The sequence below is a fragment of the Carassius carassius genome, chromosome 9 (genome assembly GCF_963082965.1).
Source record: "Carassius carassius chromosome 9, fCarCar2.1, whole genome shotgun sequence".
Lineage (NCBI taxonomy): Eukaryota > Metazoa > Chordata > Actinopteri > Cypriniformes > Cyprinidae > Carassius > Carassius carassius.
The window spans coordinates 15585084-15612176 of record NC_081763.1 but is presented as its reverse complement, the minus strand read 5'-3'; the positions used below and the strand labels follow the sequence as shown (position 1 = coordinate 15612176).

Below are 27093 nucleotides of genomic sequence, written 5' to 3'. Positions count from 1 at the left end.
AAGTTGGGTTGCTTGCTCTGACAGGAAGGGTCTAATCTTCCTAATGTTGTATAAGGCAAACCTGCAGGACCTGCAGGACAAGAAATGCGAGCAGCTACCGTCGGGTCATCTGGCTGGAATGAGAGGTAGAGTTGGGTGTCATCAGCGTAGCAGTGATAAGAAAAGCCATGCTTCTGAATGACAGATCCTAATGATGTCATGTAGATTGAGAAGAGAAGTGGTCCAAGTACTGAGCCTTGGGGAACCCCAGTAGCAAGGTGGTGTGACTTTGAAACATTACCCCTCCAAAAGACACTGAAGGATCTGTCAGAGAGGTAGGACTTAACCCACAGGAGTGCTGTTCCAGAGATGCCCATCTTTCTGAGGGTGGACAGGAGAATCTGGTGATTAACAGTGTCAAAAGCAGCAGAAAGGTCCAGTAAGATGAGTACCGAGGATTTTGAAGCTGCTCTTGCTAGTCGCAGGGCATCAGTAACCGAGAGCAGAGCAGTCTCAGTTGAGTGGCCACTTTTGAAGCCAGATTGGTTGCTGTCCAGGAGGTTGTTCTGTACAAGGAACATAGAAAGCTGGTTGAACACAGCTCTCTCAAGTGTCTTTGCAATGAATGGAAGAAGGGATACCGGTCTGTAGTTTTCAAGAAGCGCTGGATTTAGAGATGGTTTCTTGAGCAGTGGGCTTACCCGAGCCTGCTTGAATGCTGAGGGAAATGTTCCAGAGTGAAGAGAGGAGTTGATAACGTGAGTAAGCGAAGGTATGACTGCAGAAGAGATCGCTTGAAGGAGGTGAGTGGGGATCGGATCAAGTGGACAAGTAGTAGGATGATTGGACAGGAGAAGTTTGGAGACGTCCATCTCTGAGAGTGGGGAGAAGGAGGAGAAAGAGTGTGCGTCAGTCATTGTGAAGTTATCCTCAGTCTGCGGTGTGGAGAATTGGTCACTGATGGTTCTCGTCTTATTTGTGAAGAAAACTGCAAAGTCGTCCGCTGTAAGAGTCGATGGAGGAGGTGGTGGCGGCGGATTAAGAAGAGAAGAGAAAGTCTTGAAGAGTGTCCGAGCGTCACAACAGCTGTTAATTTTGTTGTGGTAGTAGGATGTTTTAGCCGTGAAGACATTTGCAGAGAAGGAAGAGAGGAGAGACTGATACACACTGAGGTCTGTAGAGTTTCTTGATTTCTGCCATTTCCTCTCTGCAGCCCTGAGTTTGGAGCAATGTTCATGGAGAACCTCAGACAGCCAGGGGGCAGATGGGGCTGTGCGTGCTGGTCTAGACAACAGTGGGCAAAAGTTGTCCAAGCAAGATGTTAAAGTGGAGCAAAGAGTGTCCGTAGCGCTGTTCGTGTCCAGAGCAGAGAACTGAGAGAGTGCAGGAAGTGAGGATGAAACCACAGAAGATAGGCGAGATGGAGAGAGTGAGCGTAGGTTCCGTCGAAAGGTGACCTGCGTTGGAGTGTGAGGCACTTCAGGAGTAAGTGCTAGGTTAGCAGTAATGAGGAAGTGGTCTGAGGTGTGCAGTGGAGCAACTGAAGAGTTGTCCACAGAGCAACAGCACGTGTAGATGAGGTCCAGTTGGTTGCCTGATTTGTGAGTCGCTGTAGTAGACACTAGCTTGAGATCAAATGAGGTGAGCAGAGTTTTGTAGTCAGCAGCCTGGGGTTTATCTAGGTGGATGTTGAAGTCACCAAGCAGTATCAGAGGAGTACCATCTTCAGGAAAGTTTGAAAGCAGCACATCCAACTCCTCCAAGAAGTTTCCCAGTTGACCTGGGGGACGATAAATGACCACAAAGTGGATTTTAACAGGGTGGGTTACAGTAATGGCATGTGATTCAAATGAACCAGTACCTGTAGGTGATGGCTGAAGATTAAATTTCCATTTAATCTTACTTAATAAGGTAATACTAAATACTATAATACAATGGTTATATAGTTACATTTAAAAAGTTTTAGTCCAACATTCTGTTCTTTATCTCTTGTTGGTTTGTGTGTGCATATGCAGGTATAAACCTGGAGCTCTTAGAGAGGATCCAGCTACCCGAGCCAAATCAAGAGAGGAGCTCTTACAGTCAGGTGTTGGTGGAAAGAGTGATCCGAATCATGAGCCAGGCTGCTCAGCCAGGTACACACACACACACGCACGGCGTGTTCTCACTACTGTACTTTACAGACTGATTCCAAATATAATCCTTCACCTGCTTAGACACGCTCATTAAAAATTACACGCTGCAAATTCCATTGGTGTGCCTGAACTTGACTGTGCAGACCAAAACACTCACTGTTTATTCAGAGTAGTCCTTTACTCGTATTTTAACACAGCGATTGTGCAACATTTTTATGTACACACACAGCTTAAACAACGCTTGTTCTTTGTGTCTTGTTTGGTGAATGTCATTTAAGGTTTCAATACATCAAACTTGTTGCTTGTCAAAAACTAAAGTGGTTTCTCTTTCTAAAGCAAACCCTGTTTTTTTTTTATACAGTTAATGATCTGTGTATGTTCAGCATGTTCTGTTCTGCAATATATATATTTAAAAAAAACTATAGTAAATTCAAAATGGACCTGCTCTCTTTTCTTGTGTACTTAAAAAATATATCTGATTTCAGTGTTCGTGATTCATCAGTGCAAATCATTCTAGACCGTTTCTTTTCATCAAATAACTTTCTCTGCTTTTGAACCAGTGCAATTTTAGTATTATTTATTAAATATTACAGTATTTTCATATTTTGAATTCACTTTTGTTTTGACATTTCATTTCAATTATAGTTTACTTTTTTGCTTTTTTATTTTTCGTTTTAGTTTGAATAATTTTTGGTACATTTTTGTAAATTATTTTGTTTTGGTTAGTAGCCAAGGTGACACATTTTTCGTTATAAAATTTTTGTTTTTTTAATCATTAACTGACTGTTAAGAATTTTGAACTATTAAAACAATCAGTTAAACAGTTTAAAAAGTCGTTTATTTTTTTATTTTCAGTAATTTATCAAAATATTTTAAAAGGCTTCCTGCATGTTCAAAATATGCTACACGTACACGTATAAACAAATTGTGTTTCTTCTACTTCGAGAAAAAAAAAAACACTATTAGTAGCTGATAAGTCACATTTTATTATTTCATTCAGAAATCTTTTAACTTTTAAAATGATTTAAAAATGTCCTTATTTAAAATGAATTTAAAAACAGAAACAGAAAATGATTTTACATTAAAAAAACTGTGAAAATACAGTGCAATCAGTTCGGATATTGCACAGTGCTCATTCAAGAAATGCACAGCTAAACAGATGAGTTTTAAGTCTAGATTTAAATGTGACTAGTGTTTTAGCACATCTGATCTCTTCTGGAAGTTCATTCCAGCTGCGGGCGGCATAGTAACTAAAGGTGGACTCTCCTTGCTTTGTGTGAACCCTTGGTATTTCTAACTGACTCGATCCTAATGATCTGAGTGGTCTGTTAGGTTTATATTCAGTGAGCATATCTGCAATATATTTTGGTCCTAGGTCATTTAGTGACTTATATACGATTAAAAGTACTTTAAAATCAATCCTAAATGTAACTGGAAGCCAGTGTAAGGAGGACTGAGGACTGGTGTGATATGCTCAGATTTTCTGGTTCTAGTCAGAATCCTGGCAGCAGCGTTCTGGATGAGCTGCAGCTGTCTACTGGTCTTTTTGGGAAGGCCGGTGAGGAGCCCATTACAATAGTCCACCCTGCTGGTGATAAAGGCATGAACTAGTTTCTCCAAGTCTTGGCTGGAAACAAAACATCTAATTCTTGCGATGTTTTTAAGATGATAGTATGCTGATTTAGTTACTGCTTTGACATGACTACTGAAACTCAGGTCTGTCTCCGGAATCACACCAAGATTCCTGACTTGATTTTTAGTTGTTTGACCCCTAGAGTCAAGGTATTCATTCACCTTGAAAACTTCATCTTTGTTTCCAAATGCAATGACTTCAGTTTTTTCCTTGTTTAACTGAAGAAAGTTCTGGCACATCCAACTATTAATTTCACCAAGACATTGGCAGAGGGAGTCAGTGGGGCTGTAGTCATTTGGAGATAAGGCTTGGTAATTCTGAGTATCATCAGCATAGCTGTGATAGGCAATTTGTCTCCGTATGTCATGGACGTCCACTTAGACTTATGCTCTCCTAGACTCACATAATAACCTCTCCCTTCTAAGTATGACCTGAACCATTTGAGTGCCATCCCAAAAAGCCTGTCCCAGTTTTCCAGTCTCTCTATTAGTATGTTGTGATCGACAGTGTCAAACGCAGCACTGAGATCTAGCATTATCAGTACCGATATTTTGCAAGAATCACAATTTAAGCGAATATATATTTTATTATCTTAATGAGTGCTGTCTCTCTGCTGTGATGCGGGCGAAAACTAGATTGAAAATTGTCCAGCTATCCATTTGAGCTGTAGTATGGTCCATTTTAGTCATAAAGATAATCAGAAATGTAAAAGGTTTGCCTTTATTTGTGTACATTCACAATAAAAACAAATCTTTGTGCTTTTGTAATATAAGCCTAAAGAAAAATAGGATTTCACTCTCTGCCTACTTGTTTCCTTTTGCACAGCACACAATGAACCGAAACTATGCATTCTAGGTCACTTGTTGCAGTGTTTTTTTGTTCATTTTCTTAATTTATTATTAAAGTAAAAATATATTTCTCGTATAGGCCTATTTATTTTAGCACTCGCAGAAGCGCTGCAGGTGCATGATGTGATATGATGACTATGTAAATCCTTATGTTCTGTTGTTTGCTGCTTTTTGCGCATGTGAAATTAATTCCTGGGAAACAAATGTTAGTATTTTTAACAGGTCACATGCAATTATCCCATTTAATTCAATTCTAATTTTATATAATCTTGTTGGTTAACTGTTAATAACTGGTTAACGAGCGGCGGTTGTCGTCGTTTGGAAAACCGAAATAAACATCCCTAGTTCTAACAATAACGCTTCTCTTAAATGACTTTTTTTACTGCTGAAAATATCAACTAAACATTTTTCTTTTTTAGAAAATTAAACATGCTTTTGCAACAACACAGTTTTTCCAGCTCATGTCAGAATAACTTCTCATCAATTTTAACCACTTTTCGGAGCACATGTTTTAAATCTCCAGTTTATTTCTATGGGACATTTTGAATAGCAACAGTTAATGTGAGCAACCATAACCAAGTGGGATAAAGCTTAGTGAAGGGTCTCTTGTTATTTGATTTACACTTCTTTAGCTCTGTACCCTCTACAAAAGCTTTGAGTAACAAAAGTTGCAACCAATTTCCTCTGACCTTTGATCTCTTTCACCTTTGCTAAGAGGAATTGGAGCTGAATTCTGCTTTTAGGGCTCCTGTAATTGTTGTGACATTTGAAGGTTGACTTACTTAACATAACTCACTATACTTAGGATTAAAATATAGATCTGATTGAGACCACACAATATGCACGATGAGCTGTTATCCTCATGTTGTATGATTCATTCTCTTTTGACATGTCTAGCCAGTGTCCATTGTGATAAAAGCGTGACAAGAAGCAAAACTTCTCATCCACAAATTTTCCCTTTCGTTTGCTGCATTTTTGTCTGCTAACATGATTGTTTGGCTGTTGCCGTAATTACACATGACACATCTGAGCTATTTTAATGCCCCACACTTCTCTTTTTAATTCATGTTTACTTGATTTTTCTCCTCTTAAGATGGTCTGAAATGAATTGCATAATATAAACGGTCACATGTTTGGTCTGCTTTTACATAATACCACTTTAGCCATTTTCCTTATCACCTGACATCTGCGATTTTCATGAACCAATTTGGAAGGGACTAACATCTCCGTGTTTATTACAGAGGTGGGAGGGCCTGTTTTGTACATCTGGGCATTTCAGAGATCACATGCTCTGCATGCGTGCATTGCGCAGGCTATAGTCATTCGGATTGATTACCATTAGTGTAATCAGTTTTACTACAAATAGCATGGTAAAGCTATAGCAAAACCATGTTAATGTGTGGTTACTTTAGTTTAACTATTTAATTTTTTTCTTTCTTTATTTGTAGTGAACCCATGTTTAATTTTAATAAAAGGTACATATGTAATTAAAACATTATGTAATTTAGATCAGAAATGAACGTGAGTAATCTTACCTGACGCTGATATTACAATAGCCAGTCTAAACAGTTTACGTGATCTAGCTCTTGATTTTATTATTGTTATTTTTTTTAATTTCTTTGATGGGAGTCAAATATATTAACCATGCTTGTGGTAATAGCATCTACTGTAATTCACGTTGGCCAAAACACACAAGGAAACGTGCTGTGAAAAAAAAAAAAATATCACGGGCAATCACAGACATTCGCATTCAGACGGGATTAGTTTCTCAGAGGATCAATGAGTTTGCTGAAAAACATTAGGTAATTTGCTCCAGGATTATTACAGAGGTTGTGTGAGAAAAACACAGATATGGCAGATTCGGACGGGATTAAATTCATCTAGTATGTTTGTGAAACACAAATTTCTCTATCATCCCCCTGTAAAACTAGTCCCGTCTGAATAGGGCTTTTGATTCAGTTTCACCCAATGGGTTTGATCTACGTCATCACTAGCTAGCGTGTTTGTGTGTTTCAGAGGGAAAGGTGCGTCTTGCCACCTTGGAGTTAAGCTGTCTGCTTCTGAAACAAGCTGTACTCTCTGGCTCTCAATGCATTATAAAGGACATTCATTTGGCCTGTTTGGAGGTAAGGGCCTTAACACAGAACATATCTTACTTCCTAACACTTCACTCTAATATTACATGTGCAGCATTTTATTTATGTCATCACCTGTAATATCTTTGCCAGACTTCAATGGGGCTGGTGAAATCCATGAGAATATATATATATAATGTTATAAAAAAAGAAAGGAAAAGAGAAATGAAGCAAACGGGAATAAGGTGATGAAATAAATATGTAAATTATGATCAAAGAAATGTATCTGCATCAAAGAATATTAATCAATTATTTGTTTAAGTGAAAATATTAAATGCCTTTTACTTCCATAAATGTGAATTATATTATATTATAATATTATTAAAATATATTTCATGACATGTAAACATTCTTATATATAGTTGATATCTCATGCTTCAACCAATTATTATATTTTAATTATTTTATGTATTCATTTATTTTCATTATCCTAAACAGATATTGGTGACCCATTAACACAATAGATAGTTAATGGACTATCACAGAGTTTAAGTCTGTGAACACAATGACATTAAATACACATCAGATTTAAGTCATTCTGAATCATGTTGGTTTTATTACCAAATACATGAAAGCATGGCATTGTGGTGACTGTATTAGCAATGACACTATACATATTGCTTACAATGGGTATAGAAATAAATAATCACATTTTGTTGATTTGCAGCATGAACTGAAAACGGACCGTTTCTGTTTTATCCAGCTGTATTTTCCGTGCAACTTGCATCCAAATGAAAGATATTACTCCAACATATCAGAAAAAAAATCAAATAGAATACTGAGCTGGAAAAAAGAATCATCCCCCTCGTAAAAAATGTTTTGTAGACTCAGTCATTTGTAGCAATCCCTTTCTCAATGGCACACAAAGCCATTTGATTTTCAACTGTGATCAGCTGTGTTCAGTTCGATCAGCTCAGCAAGAAAATAGTTTTCCTAGAGTATGTCTGTCCTTGGCAGTGCAACTGAAGCAAACAATCATCTAATGATAGCAAGACACCGTCAAAAGATCTCAAGGATACAGGCACAAGTCAGGAGATGGATACAAAAAAAATCAAGGCTTTATCAGTGCCTAGAAGCTCAGAGAAGTCTATTATTAAGAAGCGGAAGGTATTTGGTACAACACAGACCCTCCCTGAATCAGGACATCACTCCAAACTGAATGAAAGATTCAGGAGGAAACTGTCCAGAAAGGTGACCAAGAGGCCTACAGCAACTCTTTAGCAGTTTCAGGAATTTATGACAAAGAGTGTTGATTGTGTGCTTGTGACCAGGGTTGTGCAGTATTTCAGATACATTTACTTAAAATACGTATTTTGAATTTTAAAACCTTTTGGAAAAAAAATCTAATGTAATTTAAGTAAAAAAAATTTCCACACAGTATGTTGTATTTGTATTTTAAATACAGTATGACAACAATATCACAAATTCTGCACAAATGTGGCTTGTATAGGAGGGTTGCAAGAAAAAAAAAACGCTCCTCAAGAAATGACACATGCAGTCACGACTGAGCTTTGCCAAAAAGCTCCTTGATTATTCTGAGGCAGATAATAAAATTGCATTATATCAACAATATGTCTGGTGGAAATCCAATACAGCTCGCCATCCAAATAACAGCATTCCTATGGAGGTGGTAATGTCCTGTTATGTGTTTATCTGCAGCAGTGACTGGAGCACTTGACATGATAGAAGGAACAATTAATGGGGCAAAATACTGTCAAATTCTTCAGGAAAATCTGCTAAATCTGCCAGAAAGTTGTGTCAATGAGAAGAAGGTTTACCTTCCAACAAGACAAAGACCCAAAGCACACAGCAAAACTCAGCACACAATGGTTAAAGGAGAAAAAGGTGAATGTCCTTGCATGGCCTGATCCAAACCCAGACTTAAACCCCAATGGAAATCTGTGGAATGACTTGAAGTCTGCAGTCCACAAACAGTCTCCATCAAATGTACCTGAGCTTGAGCAGTTCTGCAAAGAAGAGTGGGCTAAACCTGCAAAGGCTAGATGTGCAAAGTTAGTAGAGGCATATCCCAACAGATTAAAGGCTGTAATTAAAGAAAAGGGTGGTTCTGCAAAATACTGACAAAAGGTGGTGATCTTTTTTCCAACTCAGTGATTCAGTTTTTCCATTTTATTAAATTTTTTCTGACATGTTGGTGTTACATCTTTCACTTCGATGTTATAAATTGCACTTAGTAAATACAGTTTAATAAAAACAAAAAGTGTGTCCATCTTCATTTCAGGTTGCAAACAAAGCAACAAAATGTGATAATTTTAAGGGGGGGGGGTTCTTTTCTATACCCACTGTGTGTCCTGCTTCATCACTTATTCAGTTACTTGTTGAATTATTTTCACAATAATTGAAAAGGATGGCTCTTGACATCAAGTTAAAAACACTGAAGTTGTTCATTGCAGATGAGCTTATTCAAACCTGATTGCAACACATTTCTCAAAAATCAGTTTCTTAACACATGCATGCACACTTAGGTTTTTCCTAGTAATTCTTCTCCTACATTGGGTAATGGTTCTATTCATTCTTATTTTGAAACTAGAGAGACACTTAGGAAATAAGACATTTTACTTGTTTACATTGTGCAACTCGATCATACCATTGCTATGATGATGTTTCCTTTTTTTAGGGTGCCCGAGAAGAGAGTCTTCACCTTCTGAGGCAGTTTTATAAGGCAAGATGGTCTTTTATTTTGTATCGGATCTAATAAAAGTCACCAGTTCGTTCAGGTGCTTAGTGGAAGTTCGGGTAGTTCAAGGCAACAGACCTACATACTACTAATTCTCATAATTATCACCTAGTCACTCCACTTGTATTCGGTTTCCTTTAAAGTCTGAGGAAGAATTAGGCTTAGACAGCTTATCCTAAAGACTTTGCAGTTTTGATATTTGGGAAAATCCCAACAGCTTCCTGTTGAAACTTGTTAGTGCTCATGGTGGCTTATTCACATTGGGACACTTCTGTGAAAGCAAACTACAATTAAACAAGACTAGATCACACCAATTCCTGCACGATAAGTGCACTAGTGGATTTTGGCCTCTCTATTATTTGTCTCAACATTGAAGGACGTGTTTTCCAGCTTTTATTGCAGCCTATAGCAGTTATTTTCCCCAAAGTCATTTTCTTTCATGAAATTTGAGTGCTCTGCTATGACTCTGTTTAACGGATGTGGGAACAGCAGCCAGTTTTGCTTTCACAATTCAAAGGAAGATATTTTTCAGAATGCGTTATGCAGTCTTCGCATTCCGATGGATATTATCCAAATCGTCTGTTATTGCAAGTGAGGAATGTATGTAAATAATCACAGTACTGAATGTTCTGTTCTGGGATAATGGAGGGCCCAAGGTTTGGTATCTCATCTGCATCTTGTGTGTGTGTGTGTGTGTGTGTGTGTGTGTTCATAATGGATCCGTGTGTCCCAGCTCTTCCAAGAATCTGGGCAGACACGTGAAGCAGCAGTCACGGGTTTGGACACACACCTACTGTTTCTTTATCATTCCTGTTGTCTACACTATAGAATAATAGTGAAGTCAAAACTATGAAATAACAGAAGTGAAAGCATGGGAATTATGCAGTGACCAAAAATGACTTGTACTTTATATGTGAAAGAGTCAGACTGTTCTGAATAATTTAACTCATGCTCAATTTCTCTTTTAATTCTCTATATTACTTTTATATTACTTTTCTCACCATGTCCCTCCCTTCATTCTTCCCATGGGGATTTTCATGGAAATGAGTGTTCAGAGTGATTCATGTTAACAAGTTGATCTCTCTACACTACTGGCGTCAGATTGTAACACATGTCAAATAACTTATTAATAAATTAATGAATTATTAAAAATGTAGTATAGTACAGTAGACATTCTAGAATAAGTTGAATTGGTCCAGGAAAAGGGTTATAGTTGCTTAAGAGTTTCATTAATTTTTTTGCTTAAAATGTTGTTTACCTTTCTCTGAGGGATTGTGGGATGTAGTTTTTGTAGACTTAATATATATATATATATATATATATATATATATATATATATATATATATATATATATATACATACACACACACACACACACACGCACACACACTAGCCTTATTTTTTTTTAAATGTAATAATGTGTTTTTTAATGCTTGTGAAACAAGACACTTATGCTTGCCAAGGCTGTATTTATTTGATCAACAATACAGTAAAAACAGTACTAATGTGAAATTTAAAATAAGCGTTTTCTGTTTGAATATATTTTAAAATGTAATTAATTTATTGTGATGACAAAGCTGAATTTTTAGCATCATTAACCCAGACTTCAGTGTCAAATGATCCTTCAGAAATCATACTAATATGCTTATTTGCTGCTCAAGAAATATGTGGACCACGTATATTTTTAGCAATAGCCCAAAAAACATTGTTTGGGTCAAAAATATTGATTTTTCTTTTATGCCAAAAATCATTAGGATATTAAGGTAAAGATCATGTTCCATGAAGATATTTAGTATATTTCCTAATGTAAATATATTAAAACTTAATTTTTGATTAGTAATATGCATTGCTAAGAACTTCATTTGGACAACTTCAAAGGCGATTTTCTACAGTATTTCGATTTTTTCACACCCTCAAATTTCAGATTTTCAAATAGTTGTATCTCGGCCAAATATTGTCCGATCCTAATAAACTATACATCAATGGAAAGCTTATTTATTCAGATGTATAAATCTCAATTTTGAAAAATTGACACTTAAGACTGGTTTTGTGGTCCAGGGTCACATATTTCTTAATATTGTTAATGTTGAAAACAGTTGTATTGCTTAATACGTTTGGTTGAATTTTTTTTTTCAGGATTCATTGATGAATAGACAATTCTAAATTGAAATAAACTGTGTTTATTTGAAATTCTAAAACTTTTTATTTATTTATTTATTTATTTTAATATATATAACCAAATCTTACTGACTCCAACAACCTTTTCAACAGTAGTGCATCATGTCTTGTTTTCTATTATGGTAATTTTTTCCTTGTAATGCAACTCTTTCAACAGGGGGAGGAGATTTTCCTGGACATGTTTGAGGATGAGTACAGGAGCATGATGGTAAGCTTCCTTACAAAACACATAAAAGTTATCTTTTTTGCAACCTTACTCTTACTCTCTGTCATAACCTGATGATACAGCAACACATCCTTCTAATGTGAGAGGAAATATGTTCTATGTCAGACATTTACTGGATAAGGAGTGGCTAGTGCAGCCTACGTTTATACTACTTTCTCTTACAAAACATTGTTTCTTTGGAGTATAGTTTTTTTCTAAATAACTATTTTAGCTAAAATTATCATGTTTACTCATCCTCCTTTCATCCTTCCATGGAACACTCATTTTCCTGTAGTTATAGATAATATGGACTTGAGCTTTCACTGTAAAAGTCAACATGACTCTATATTCGAAGTCTTTAGAAGTCATAAACATTTTGGAAAACAGACCACATGGAGCATAAAATAGTATGGAATATAAGCCATATAGTCAACTTTAATTATTTTTTACAAGTTGCTGGTCTTTTAGCTTATATTGAAAGTAGTGGGAAAGATATTTCAAATTTTATTTTTAGTGTTTCTCAGAAAAAAGAAAGCCATTTGAGTTTGGAATGAAATGAAAATGAGTAAACAATTCATAGCTGTTGGATTTCAAATGTTGTGAGACATAACTGTCAAGTTCACACTGAACCAATAAATTCCAAGATGGTTTGTGTTTGTTGGACCAGGGTCAACAAGCCCATTGAGTGATTCATATTTTTTGTTTCTTTGTTTATGTGTACTGTGTGTATAGAGTAAGCCGCTAAATGTGGAGTATCTTATGATGGATGCATCCATTTTACTTCCTCCTACTGGCACCCCCCTTACTGGCATTGACTTTGTGAAGCGATTGCCCTGTGGAGATGTCGAGAGAACACGCAGGGTCAGTGATTCACATACACTTATGCTAAAAGAATTCGATTGTTGGGTCTTGTGGCCTTTTGTCAAATTTTTTTTTTTTTTTTTTTTGTCAAACGTCTACCCTGAACCTTTTCCTTTGGCCAGTGTGTGCACTGTTCGTTTTCTGGGAAACCAACCAAAGCTTTTTAGAAATAGATTTCATGTGCTTTAGGAATATAACAATGCAAGGCGTTCTGCTTTATCTATTATACAGAGTATCAACTTAATTTGGTCTGAATGAAAAGCATCTGATTTTGAATACTCATGTGCTTATTTGGAGATGCAGCTGTGCACATGAATGGTCAAATGCACATCTTGGTTAAATTCGAACACATTTAGACACTTGGTTTTGTGCACAGAGCCGATTCTCAGTATAACTTCAACAGCATTGAATCAGTACTATATATATATTTCAAATTCAATCAATCATTCAGGTAAGACTAGCAGCAATTTAAATAGTTTTTTTTTTTACATTTAATATGTACATAGAAAAGTTTATTTAACTTTCAACATTTGATAGTTATGAAAGTGGCTCCAAGAGTTGTTAAATTTAACGTTGTCAGTACTAAAACTGATCTCAGGAAAACTCTTGGTAATGTCAAAGATGAACTTAAAATCTTCATCAGGCTAATGTGTTCCCTGTTTTAAGACACTCTTTTACATTAATATAATATTTTTATATTTGATATACATTTATAATGTTTTAACCTGTTAGCCAGCACCCCCCATTATGGGACTCACAGTTGAAATTGCTCTACCTAACTTATAATTGTAACAGTTTCCTACTTCAGTGGGTTACAAACATAATTTTGGTGTCTTTGGAAAGAAGACCCTTTGGGCTTTACTTTTTATCAACCAGATTTGATAATGCTCAAAAATATTAAAAGTTATAGACACTGAAGTGCCTTGAATTTTTTTTTACCACACTTAAATATTTTTTTATTTGATATAAAAATACATTAAATGAGTCCTGGAGCAATCTAGAAAAGTAATGGGTTGAAAGCCACATGTCTCATGAATTTCTATTTCAAATCTGAATAAGATATCATGAAAAATGAGACTCCTACACCCCCAAATATAAAAAATATATATTTCCCAATAGTATTGAAGGCTTCTACAAACTATTTAGTCAGTAAACATACTAATGCATAGTTTTTTTCAATTATAAAACACTAGACAGAAACTTAGACATAATATAAGTGATTTATTTGAGCACTAGAAAAATACAATAAGAATATTTGAGTAAGAAAAATAAGAATAAAAAGAAAAAGAAAAAAAAGATGTAACTTTGTTTGCCAGTTACAGAAAATCCTGAGATTGCTAGAAATGCAGCATTTACATTGAATTACGATGCAAATAAGTGCTGATGTGCTGATGGCCACTTATACAGATGGTAATAACACACATGTGCCATAAAGTAAATAATCCACTCTCTCTATTCATATAGACGCGTTCACTTTGATAGCCGTGATCATACAGTAATAGCGAGCTGATTTGGGCTGATTTGAACAGATGGTAATCATGCAGATACATTCACATTCAACATAAAACACACTCTCATATGTATAAAAACTGTTGAAAAATAAAAGAAAAAGGCGATTGCTATAAGTTCTGCCTCCATCAGCTGACAGGTGCATCAGATCGCGTCACGAGGGAGCGCCAAAATTCAAATAAACTATCTTTCGCCTATCTCTCATTCATTCTTTTTTCCGGTGGATTGTCTCATTCTGTTTGTGACACTGTACGCTGCAAAACCATGCCGTGTTTTTACCACCAAGACGCAGTTTCTTAGTGTGAGTTATTCCATAACGGACACGAACAGTTCTGTCGCTGAAGAACTGAAACGTAAACAAAGGAATTATGATCCATATTACAACGTTATTGCTTCGTTGGACTAAACGTGCTTCACGAGATGTCGTTCAGTGGACCCTTACTTTCCTAACTAAACCAGGATTTACAGCTGTGGATGTGTTTATGACTCATTATTACGACAGATCTGGTATGTACAGCGTTTCTAATGTTCATGTTTTTTATGTGTACGGCTTACAAAAATGTAGCAAATACAGTCTTTATAAGCTTTCCATTGAAAAACACCGATCTGTTGTCGATGCTTGAGACTTGACATAGATTGTCAAGATTAAATTTGTCCCGTTTCATTTAATCTATTCGTAAACACTGACAAGTGCGAGTTTTGGGGCATTCAGGACGCCCGCATTGGGGTGCTGGCTAACAGGGTAAAGGATATTTTAGAAGGACTTCTAGCACATGTAGGACATCAATTCCAGGAAGATTTGAATCATTTGATGCTGCATGTTTATGATTAATTAGCACACTTTAATTGTGTGTGTGTGTGTGTGTGTGTGTGTGTGTGTGTGTGTGTGTTTCCCTGCAGGCTATACGCATGTTCTTCATGCTGCGCTCGCTGTCCCTACAGCTGCAGGGAGAACCAGAAACTCAACTACCTCTCACCCGACCGGAGGATCTCATCAAGACTGATGATGTGCTTGACCTCAGTAAGGCCTTTAGAGACACATGAAGCTGATGCTCAATGAGTTGTTTTTGCAAATTGAACATTTTGATATTGACATTTTTCATTAAATGTTATACATATATTTTTTTCAAGACTCTGTGAATGTGCTATCAAAAGGATTGACTTTTTCCCCTACAAGTGAAGCTAATGCATTTAAAACTAAGGTGGACCTTTTTAGGTTCTACAGAAACCTTCATTTGAAGGTATGGTACCATCAGTCGAATAAACTCTTGAATAGCACACCTGAATTGAACTTTGATACCACTCATGATGCCAAGAGACATTTTAAGCCTAAGTCAAACTTTATGCCTATGAGTTCTAATCACACCTTGATTGCTTTTACCAAAAAGGTTTCTCATGACGTAGACAACATGTTTGACAAAAGACCGAACAGAATAAAACACAATCTTTCAAAACGCAAAAGAGATGCACTGAATTCTCTAACAAAGAATGAGCAGATAATAATAAAGCCTGCTGACAAAGGGGATGCAGTTGTAGTAATGGATAAATGTTCATATGTTATTGAAGCACAAAGACAACTAGGAAATAATATTTATTATGAAAAATTGCAGAGAAATCCAATTGTAAAAATGAAAAACGAACTGAGGGACATTATATCCTTTGGTAGAGACCAAAAATGGATCTCAGACAATGAATTTGCTTTTCTAATGAATGAGAATCCCCAAATGCCATGTTTCTACATGTTGCCGAAGATCCATAAGAATTTAGAACAACCTGAGGGTAGACCTATTATCTCAGACAATGGATCTTTGACTGAGCCCTGCTCCCAATTTGTGGACTTTTTTTTATAAAACCTCTAGTGCGGGATCTCCCTTCTTTCATTGAAGAGACTACTGATGTGCTATGTAAACTTATGAATATCACAAATGTCAAAAATTGTTATTTGGTGACTCTAGATGTAGCCTCCCTATATACCAATATTGACCACCAGGAAGGCCTATCAGCCTTACAACATTATTTGTTACATAGGTCGGAGACATCACCACCCAACCATTTTTTATTTTCTCTCACAGAATGGATTTTACACAATAATGTGTTCCTCTTCCAAGATGATTTCTTTAGACAGCTCCTAATTATGCCAATTTATTTTTAGGTCACTGGGAAGAGCAATACATATAATCGATCTAGTAACAAATTCTGTGAAAAGATAGTATTTTGGGGACGCTTTATTGATGATATCCTCTTTGTTTGGTCTGGGAATGAGGAAGAACTTTTGCAGTTTCATGAGTACATCAATACAACTAACCCTAATATAAAACTGTCAATTGAACATTCAAAAACTTCTGTTAATTTTTTGGACTTGACTATCTCCATAGATGACAATAATCTTTTGCACACAACAATATATAGGAAAAGCACAGACAGAAACACTTTATTGAGGGCTGAATGCTTCCATCTAAGGAGCCTGAAAGATAACATTCCTTTTGGACAATTTCAGCGTCTTAGACGCATCTGCAATAATGACTCTGATTTCGAAATGCAGGCTCAAGATATGACATTAAGGTTCAGGGCTAGGGGCTACTCACCAATGAAAAAACAACTCTAGACCTGTCTTTGTTACCCAATATAGTAGTAGTGCCTCTGAAATGAAACAAATAATTAAGTCCAATTGGGGGTTAATTCAAAGTGATTCTATTCTGAAAGACGTTTTTCCAGAGCCGCCTATGACTGTGTTCAAGAAGGCACCATCCATAAGGGACAAACTTGTAAGAAGTTACCTTCCAGGTCCTAGACAAAACATAGCTAGAAAAAGGGTTGTGGGGAACCTATAGGTGTGGATCTTGCAGTCATTGTGAGGGTGTCATTCAAAGTAAGACTTTTTGTGATCTGAGAACGCAGAGAGAATTTAAGACTAATGGTTTTATTAACTGTAACTCTGAATATGTGGTCTACCGCCTACAATGCCCATGTGGGTGTTTCTATGTGGGCAGAACTAAAAGAAAACTAAAAGAGCGGTTCTATGAACACAAATACGCAATTAGAGTCAATAATGAAGATTACCCTATGGCCAAACACTATAAAGAAATACACCATAGTGACCCTTCATCTTTTTGAATTCAGGGCATTGAAATTATTAAAAAATCAATACGTGGAGATGATATTTTAAAACAGTTATTGCAACGTGAAACCTTTTGGATATGGAGTTTCAAAGCAATGGACTATCCAGGATTAAATGAGGAGATAGATTATAGACCTTTTCTGTGATTTTGTAATATTGTTCTTTCCTGTGACTACTCTTTTCATATATATTGTATATGTATATGTGTATGCATATGTATGCATGAATGTGTATGCATGTGTATGCATGAATATATGCATGCTACCTGTTGCTTGTGTTTTTGCTTACATTGTGACCAACAGCTTTATTGCTGAGAATCATGTGAGAGGCGTGCCCTAGTAATATATGCATGAATGTATATGCATGCTATCTGTTGCTTCTTTATTATTGTGACCAACAGCTTCAGTGTTGAGAACCATGTGAGAGGCGTGTCCTAGTAATTACCTGCAGACCTTCAATACTGATTGTCAGCACCTGTGTGTTTGCTTCTACCTGTGTGTCTTTGTCATTATAAGATCAGTTTTTTTTTATCTGTTTCACTATGCCCTGAAAAAGGCCCCATGCCGCTACGTGTGGGCATTTTAAAGTTGTCCATTTAGGACATGTCATTTTTGCGATAAAAACATTTTAATTATCGAGTGCCTCGGCTATCAGAGATTTCTTTTCTCTACACTGCCTCTTAACATTTTTTTTTTTTAATTTGTAAAAATACCTGGGAATTATAAAGCTGTAATGAAACTTGATTTTATTTTGGGATGTACTAAAATAGTTTACATTATTGCAGCACCTCTCAAGTCTTTCCTTCCCAGTCCGTCTCAAACATGCTGCTTTAGTCCCTGCTTCGATGAAACCCCTAAATGTGCTTTGATTGGTTGGCTGGCCCAGTGCTTTGTGATTGGCTAAGAGTGTGTTCCGGAAAAGTCACGCCCCTTGTTTGTTATTTAACAGTCTCTGGTTTAGCTCAGCCAGGCCATTTTTGCATATTCCGTTATTTAAATGAGTAACATTGTGACTTCACAATATCTAGAAGAAGTACACTGTAGTCCGAATGAGCCGTTTGTTGTAGTGCTCAAAGAGCACACGTCTCTTTGGAGTGGACTTTGAGCTGTGTGACCTTTTTATGTTTAAACAACAACATTTTACTTTAACTAAAGTTGAAAAAGTGTTAAAGCACAGAAGGACCACTTTAAAATACATGTACATGACCAATAAATGTAAGATTCAGTGACCTGACGTCATCCAGCGTGGCCCAATAATGTTGTTGTTGAGTCCTGGTTTTCTTAGCATTTATGCTCACTCAGATCTGCTTTACAAAACTTGTTTTTAGGATTTTATAGCTGAAATCTTATGAATCCTACCTCACTCATAACATCCTGCCTTATCATCAAAAACGTCACCACTCAGTTTCATGTGAATCTTGCGATAACTTGATAACAAACATCTACAGCTGAGTGATTCACATAAACTGAATTGTGTGCTATTTCTTGTTTCTGTGGTATCAGATAAAGTGCAGTTAGATAAAGATGAAACTTCAGCACTTCGGTTGAGTTTTAATAGAAAAAGAACGTGGAATCGATATCTTTCTCATGAACTGCGGCCATCTCCTTGGTTTTGAGTTCCATGTTAAGACCTTGCGCGTTCTATCTCACACTCAGTCGCAAAGTGTTTACCACACATGATGAAATCGCTCTCTCGTCGCCTGTGCAGCTCTTTCATGCAATCTGTGGGTTTGCACTGTTAACCGATTTTCAGCCCTGATGTGTTGCATGGAGGCTCTTGGTCTCAGCACCTCCATCTCAGTTCTTCTGCCCAGGTGTCTTGGTTAACTCAGGCCCTCTCACTTTGACAGGTAAGAGGGGGTTGTGTAAAAAAAGTGGACTGACTCAGACCTTCCGCTGTCACAGAGGCCTTTGCAAGAGCTGGTGCAGCTGTTGTGGGCAGCAACCTTGAGCTCTTCCAGTATATCTAACGTCTAACAGTAAGGCTGCTTGAGAAGCACCTACAGCCTCGGTCAGAGAGTGGGCAGAACGAGCTCTGGAAGTGTGAGCAGGTGGGAGGAAGCTCAGATTTTGCTTCCAAAATCAACCCACTGCAGCTTTTACTGTCTTACAGCCGTATGTGCATTTAAGGGTTAATGCACAAAAACTGACATCGGCTGACTGTTTACACTCTGGGTTTGAATTGGCTTCATTTGTGAAGAGCAATATTAGGTCATGGAATTGATGATTTAAGTCTGTTAGTCTGCCATTAAACTTGGTTTTTCAAGATTACATTATAAGTACAGTAGGGTCCAAATTTCTAAGATTACAATCAAAATCTGGGATTTCAGAATCTAATTTAAACCTGGAATGATTAAAGTTCTTGATTCCTAATAAATCGGATGAATTGTCTAAACAAATTTCTGGAACATTTGTTCATTTAGAACATTTCAAAAACCTTAAAATTAATAATTTAACTGAATAATTCAGATGAATTTGTGAACCATTTCTGTGTTTTGCAAATTTCTATATCCAAAAACGGAGCCATTTTGATTCTGAACAAGTCCAGTGAATCATTCAGAGAAATCTGCGAACCATTTATTTCTTTTGAACTTTTCTAAATCCAAAAAATGTTATGACATAAAATGAATTCATGCTGGATAACATGTTCAGACTACTGTCCATAAAGCAAAATGGCGACAAACTAAGTAATAAAAAGAATTGTTTAAAATAAAAATTATTTTCTTAATTTAACTTTTAACTCAAATTATTGTGCTCAAATTAAAATATATATAATAAAAATACAAAATGTATAATTTTCTCTAATGGTTTCAGACTTTTGGACCCTGCTCTATCTCTGCAAAGCATTTTACTACATAAAATCATCTCCAATTTTCCTATCTGGAAAATCTTTTGCACATCCCCCAGCTTCACAGTAACTGCAGTTTACAACTGGTTCATCTTGCACCATCATGATTTATGACATCAGCCTTTTTATGTCCTTTTTAATCTGAATCCTAGAATGGCTCATCAGTGAGTGGATGGAACAAGCACCTTGCTCTTAAATGACGAGAGAGACGGTCAGATAGACAGACAGATCGACCTGAGAAACAGATGTGCCACCACTGTTCTGTGTTATTTTTAGACATGCAGGAAATGATGCATGCACACAACACAGTAGACGCATCACACTGCATTGTGTGAACTTACATGAATTCTTGCTAAATATTTCCACTCTTTGCTATTGTTTTTTTTTTAAGATCACATAAACTGAAAGAGCTGCAACTACATGTTCAAATGTGTTTTGTGCCCTTCTTGTTTCTTTTTTTGCATGCATATACATAAGTATTATTACACATGACATGTGATCACTTTCTATAGAAGTTCTCAGAAAAGTTTCTCACCTTAAACACTTAAGTCACATGGAACTTTTGGATGTAACACCCCACCCCCACTTTGGTTGAGAGTTTAAATCTTTTCTATTAATTAGGGTTTGTTAAAATAGACAAGCATATTACATTTTCTCTTGAAATTGCACAGGATGTAAGTGTGTATATTGATTTAGTTGGTGGTGTCTAGGAGGTCTGATTTAATTACACCGCCAGGGTTATAGTGAGCAAACTGTCCTGCTGCATCACCCATTGTCCTGTTATTCTTTAGTTAACTCTTGCTTCAGGATTCGCATGCTCATGGAAGGACTGGAATATGAGGACGTTTATGTAATGATTTTCTGACAAAGACATCTTAAAGGGATATTTCACCCAAAAATAAAAATTCTGTCACCATATACTCCGTAAGTTTTTTTTTTTCAAACCTGTATGAGGTTCTTTCTGCTTTTGTACACAAAAGAGGATATGTTGAAGAATATTCATAACCAAACAGTTGTTTACCATGCATTGGAAGTCAGTGAGTACCATCAGCTGTTTGGTTACCAACATTCTTCAAAACATCTGTTGTATTCAACAGAAAAAAATAAATTTGTAATATAACCACATAAGTGTGGTTCCTTTATGCCCCGCCTCTCTCAAGCGAGTCCCTTTCTACAAAGTCCCTCCTTTTGACAAGCACTGTCTGTTCTGATTGGCCAGTTGACCCAGTGCATTGTGATTGGCCGAACACCACAAGCACGCGTCAGAAATGTAACGCCTCTTTCCATAATCGCGAGCTTCAGCTTTCAACATAAATGTAGAGACAGTACATAATGTTCTTAGTTTTACCATCAGTTCAAGCCCAAAAGGGGGAACAGTGTGGTGTGACACACAGTGATGATGCTCATATGTATTTTCAGCACACAAGCCGCAATTAAGAAAGCTGACCTCACTGATGTGAACCTGTGTGTCTCTCTCTCACACACACACACACACACACACAATACTCTACATGATGCAAAACTCTGCATTTGAACAGTCAATAGCTAATACTTAAACTATTAAGAAAACATAGTTACAGTAGCTCATTCTGAATAAGCGCCAGAATGTCATAGCAAAGTCGGAATTGACTTCCATTTTAGATTGAATAAATTATTTTGTGCGAGACTTTGAGCTTTGTAACTCTGCAGATCTTATACACGCACAAATAGCTACATAACACACTAAAGATAAGGAAAAAGAGAAATCGCATCATATGCCTCCATTAAACTATCACCATCAAGAAGGTTAATTACTTAACCTTAACCAAAATCTGCAGTATGTAGTAGACATCCCAGAACATTTTTAGTTATGTTCGCTTTAATTTTGTTGGCTAGACATTGCTTTGTGATGCTGATTACTAAACAAGTTCCTTAGAGAAGATCCCTTTTAATAAACTGATCCAACTGGTTCACAGTTATGAATGATTCATTTTGTTCATTCGAAGGTTTTTAAATAAGTCACCCAGCTTCCACATAAACACTGACATTTATAGTGAACTGAGTGCTTTTTTTTTCTGTTTCCTTTTTTAAAATTCAACTTCACCATGAATCAGCCAACATTACCACATGTAACCACCCATGAAGTGTATCCTGATTGCCCTTAGGATACAAGATTCCACAGAGCTGGTGTGCATCACGGTATTTGTGGCTTTAAAAAAAGAAGAACAGCTCTGCTCAGCTGGCTGCTTAACTAGTCAGACAGCGACTACATAGAAGTGTGTATTCCTTTGTATTAGAGCAGATCATTTCCCCAGAGGCAACACAGTTCTCTGTCACCACAGTTAGCTGTTAAAAGGAAGTTAAAAGGAAGAGCAGTGCTCACATTTCTAGTTCTGAAGTAATTCCTCAAACCATCAGTGTGACTTCTAAGGAAATTCAGAGCACAGAGAGAAACTGGTAGTCATAGTACCTCAGCTGTGACAATGCTGTTTCTGTTATTAGTAGTTTAGTGGGTCTACCTGAAACCAACTTCAGAGATACATGACCTACCTCTCTTACCATCCCCTCCCCTTCTTCCCCCACCCCCTTCTCCACCCACCGGAGTAGCTGCGCTGAACTGTGTAGGGCATGACTCACTGGAGTGTTTTTGAAAACTCCCGCATGTCTGAGTACAATCTGATTTCATGCCAGGTTTACACTCACTCAGTTACTGACACTTTAATGTGATTGAATTCACCCTGCGCTGACATTTTCTTAACCCTTTATAATAAAAGTGCATGACTATATTTAGTTGTGCAAGTCCTACTAGTTCTTTGGAAATAGATTAGGTGGTTGATTTGCAATTTTAATGCTAAATATCCTGTAGCATGTAATCACAGGCTACTAATGCAGTGTTGCAGTGGTCCTGTCGCTCAGTGGTAGAGCATTGTGTTAGCAGTGCAAAAGGTTGTGGGTGCAATTCCCAGAGAACACACATACTGGTAAAAAAAAAATGTATCGCCTGAATGCACTGTAAGTCCCGTTGGATAAAAGCATCTGCTAAATGTAAATGTAATGCAGTATTGTGTGAGAGGCAGATCTGAACTTGTATATTTGAATACATTTCATGTGGGCTTGTTTTGAATGTGGTTACACAGTGTTCCCATTCATAGTCTGAACTTTGACCTTTATCGCTTGTTTTTTACTGATTTGTGTAAATTTGTTAAAGGACCCTTGGAATTAACTATCAATTATTCTACCTTCTTCTTCTCTTATAGATAACAGTGATCTTATTGCTTGCATGGTGGTGAGTAAAGATGGGGTTCAAGCTCAGCGTTTCCTGGCTGTGGATGTGTACCAGATGAGTCTTGTGGAACCGGATTCAAAACGTCTTGGCTGGGGTGTTGTCAAGTTTGCTGGCCTTTTACAGGTCTGCTCTATTTCTGCTCCTACACTGCAAACATGACACTCAAACAAAATAGTACACTATGGCCACATTCTTGTCAGGAGCATCCTGGCAACTTAAGGTTCATGAGCAAAACCTAAAAGGAGATGTAAATGACCACATGGAAACATGTTTGCCGATATGTTTGCTCAAAAGTAATCATAGTTAGGCATTTTACAAAGCATTCTCATTAGCAAGAATTCATCTTAAGTGATTCAGCAATTCAACATTATGACATCAGGTACAGCTGTTTGATGGCAGAAATCATTATTTGCGTGAGGAATGTTTTCTCAGAAGACATTTCCCAAAAGACACTGGGAGTGTTATAGATTATCAAAAAAAAACAAAAATCCTAAAGAGATAGTTCAAACAAAAATGTATAATACCCTGTAATTTACTCACCCTCAATCCATCCTAGGTGTATATGACTTTCTTCTTTCAGACGAATACAATCAAAGTTATATAAATACAATTGTCCTGGCTCTCTCAAGCTTTATAATGGCAATAAATTGGTATTGAAGTTCAACAGTCCAATAGAAGTCCTATAAACTTCTTCCATCCATCATAAAAAGTGCTCCCCACGGACCCTGGGGGATAATAAAGGCCTTTTGAAGCTAATCGATGCATTTTTCTTAGAAAAGTATCTATATTTATACCTTTTATAAACCGTAATCTTTAGCTTACACTAACTTCCACTTCCTCTAAGGCCTTTATTAACCCCTCTGAGCCGTGTATATTATAGGATGGACTGATGCACTTTGACTCAACAGCCATTCGCTGCATTATAAAGCTTGGAAGAGCCAGGACATTTTTTAAATAACTCTGATTGTATTCCTCTGAAAAGTCATATACACATAGGATTGCTTAAATAATGTGGTAATTTTCTTTTTTGGGTGAACTATTCCTTGAAAAAAATGAATGAATCCTACAAAACAAACAAATGAATAAACAAAAAATTATTTGAAAATAATTGTTGCACTTTAAATGTTCTGATTTTAATCCAATGCATATGTTCACAGGACATGCAGGTTTCAGGAGTAGAAGATGACAGCAGGGCTCTGAACATCATCATACACAAGCCCACGTCTAACCCTCACGCCAAGCCTGTGCCCATCTTGCAGGCTAACTTCATTTTTGCTGACCATATTCGCTCCATCATCGCCAAACAGCGACTAGCTAAGGGCCGCATCCAGGCTAGACGCATGAAAATGCAGCGGATAGCAGGTCAGGTCTTGGCCGCTTACCAGTTGTAAATTGCTTTAAATTCAAAGCCATAAACTCTTTACAGCAACCGTATCGTCTGTTTATAAATTATACTTCCTCAGACTTCCCAGCCTTTGTGCAACATTGTGGAGAGGGGGGTTGAATGTGGACTTTAGTTATACTTTAACTGGCCATAATATCATTTCAGAGTAATGGATGCCAGGTGCAATAAATGTAATTGTACTGATTCCCCTAAACATGGAATTTCCCTTTAGCTTCCCTCTTTAGTATGTGTAGCTGGAGAAAAATAAATTAATATTTCCATCACACACTTTTTGGCTCATGTTATCTTTCTTTTCCTTTCTTTCCATAAACGTACATTGTGCAGCTCTATTGGACCTTCCTGTTCAGCGTTCCACAGAGGTGCTGGGCTTCAGCCAACCATCTGCTTCGTCTCTGCCTTTTCGCTTCTATGACCAGTCCAGACGTGGCCTGGCCTTCGCCTCTGTAGATAAAGTTCCAGGTAAATGTATGAACCATTAAGGAGGAAATCTCAGAGGATTAAGGTGACAGCTGTTATCCACAGTTGCATACTTTCGTTTTTATTTTGCATGTGTATATATTTTTTAATGCTTTTAGCTTTTTTTTAATTAATGCTCCTCAAGTTTGCATTGAATTGATTAAATAACAGCAGTCAATGACAGTAAAAGTCATTGTTACTAAAAGATTCTATGTCAAATAAATGTTGTTCTTTTGAAGTTTCTATTCTTCAGAGAATTATGAAACAAAAATTATTTTTCCACAAAAAATGAAGTACCACAACTATTTTCAACATTGATAATAATAAGAAATGTTTTCTTGAGCAGAAAATTAATATATTATTTTTGAAGGATCATGTGACACTGAAGACAATGGCTGTTGAGAATTCAACTTTGCATGACATGAATAAATTACATTTTAAAATCTATAAAAAAAAACATTTATTCATTTATATGGTAATATTTAATAAGATTGCCATTTTACTGTCTTTTTGATCACATAAATGCAAACTTTATTAGCATAAGAGATAAAAAAAAAAAAAAATTAAAAACCCCCTTTTAACAGTAGTTTATTTTATAATTTTTTTTTTTTTGTAACTCTAATAAATATATCATTAAAAAACTAACTTTTTAACAAACTTTTTTAAGTGAATGGAAAATAAATCTCTGTGTCTGTCTTCGGTTGCTTTTGTTTTTAGCTGCTGCATAAAGTCTTTTGGATGATTTGGTGGTAGATGAGATCTGTTGAGATCTTTGAATTTAAAATTTCTATTTTATAGTAAAGTGTTCACAAAATTAGAGGTTCCTGTTTCTGTTACAGTATAAGATATATTTGATATATGTTGTGAAACATTTGCCTCTTTTGCATTTTTTATTTCCAAAAGGGACTTGCTTACTCAGTTTTCTCTGTGGAGAATTTCACAAAAATGTTAATAATTCTAAACCATTGCACATCCAAATTTAGTTTTCCCCAGAATTTCTCTAGTGTTTTTCTAAGTTATGGTTCTGTTTTTTTGTAAAAGGTTTCTAGGTAACGCTTCCTCTCTGCCAGCTGTGTTTCTGCGCAGTCATGGTATTCAACCATTATGTAGACTTTTTGTTCCAGACCAGTAATTCACACAGTAATGTGACTTAATGTGTATTTAAGTGTGATATATATATATATATATATTAACACACACACACACACACACACAGTATATACTATTTTCTATACCCACTATATACAAAGTTCTGTCATAAAACTCTAGATGGCGCAGGCCGTTAGGTTCTATACACTGATCTATATATAACTGGATCGAACATCGCGTTCTAAACTGCCAACAGGTTCGATCCACCATCTCACTATTCCCTACGGGCAGAGAGCACTATTGAATCACAGGCAAACCACTGGCCTAAGATCACACGATTTGAAGCAAATCAGTCAACGGTATTAGTTTTTATGTCATATGTAAATAAATATTTACTTCGGATGTTATCTGCAGTGTTTATGGTCTTTTTGGGCAGTATAAGCATTATAACAGGTGACATAATTGCCGACACAGGTAACTGATCCAACACAAATTATAGCCTATTTCTTTATGTACGTAATTATTCAAGAATTATTAAACATAAACATATTAAATTAAATTTAAAAATTAAATGTATGCATTTAGCAGACGCTTTTATCCAAAGCGACTTACAGTGCATTCAGGCTATCAATTTTTACCTATCATGTGTTCGCGAGGAATCGAACCCCCAACCTTGTGCTTGATAAGGCTATGCTCTACCAATTGAGCTACAGGAACACTATTAGTATCAT

At 36.4% G+C, this 27093-nt stretch overlaps 1 protein-coding gene across 3 annotated transcripts in view; it reads left to right on the top strand.

Annotated features, from left to right (window-relative positions):
• Positions 1 to 27093, top strand: part of LOC132149070 (protein CLEC16A-like) — a 71778-nt gene that overhangs the window by 34496 nt on the left and 10189 nt on the right. For all 3 annotated transcript variants that reach the window (XM_059557986.1, XM_059557985.1, XM_059557984.1), the window contains exons 13-21: positions 1995 to 2114; positions 6612 to 6721; positions 9369 to 9413; positions 11765 to 11815; positions 12545 to 12673; positions 15083 to 15203; positions 23384 to 23535; positions 24570 to 24774; positions 25142 to 25276. In XM_059557986.1, coding sequence (XP_059413969.1) covers positions 1995 to 2114; positions 6612 to 6721; positions 9369 to 9413; positions 11765 to 11815; positions 12545 to 12673; positions 15083 to 15203; positions 23384 to 23535; positions 24570 to 24774; positions 25142 to 25276 — 1068 coding nt within the window. The remainder of the gene's footprint in view (positions 1 to 1994; positions 2115 to 6611; positions 6722 to 9368; positions 9414 to 11764; positions 11816 to 12544; positions 12674 to 15082; positions 15204 to 23383; positions 23536 to 24569; positions 24775 to 25141; positions 25277 to 27093) is intronic.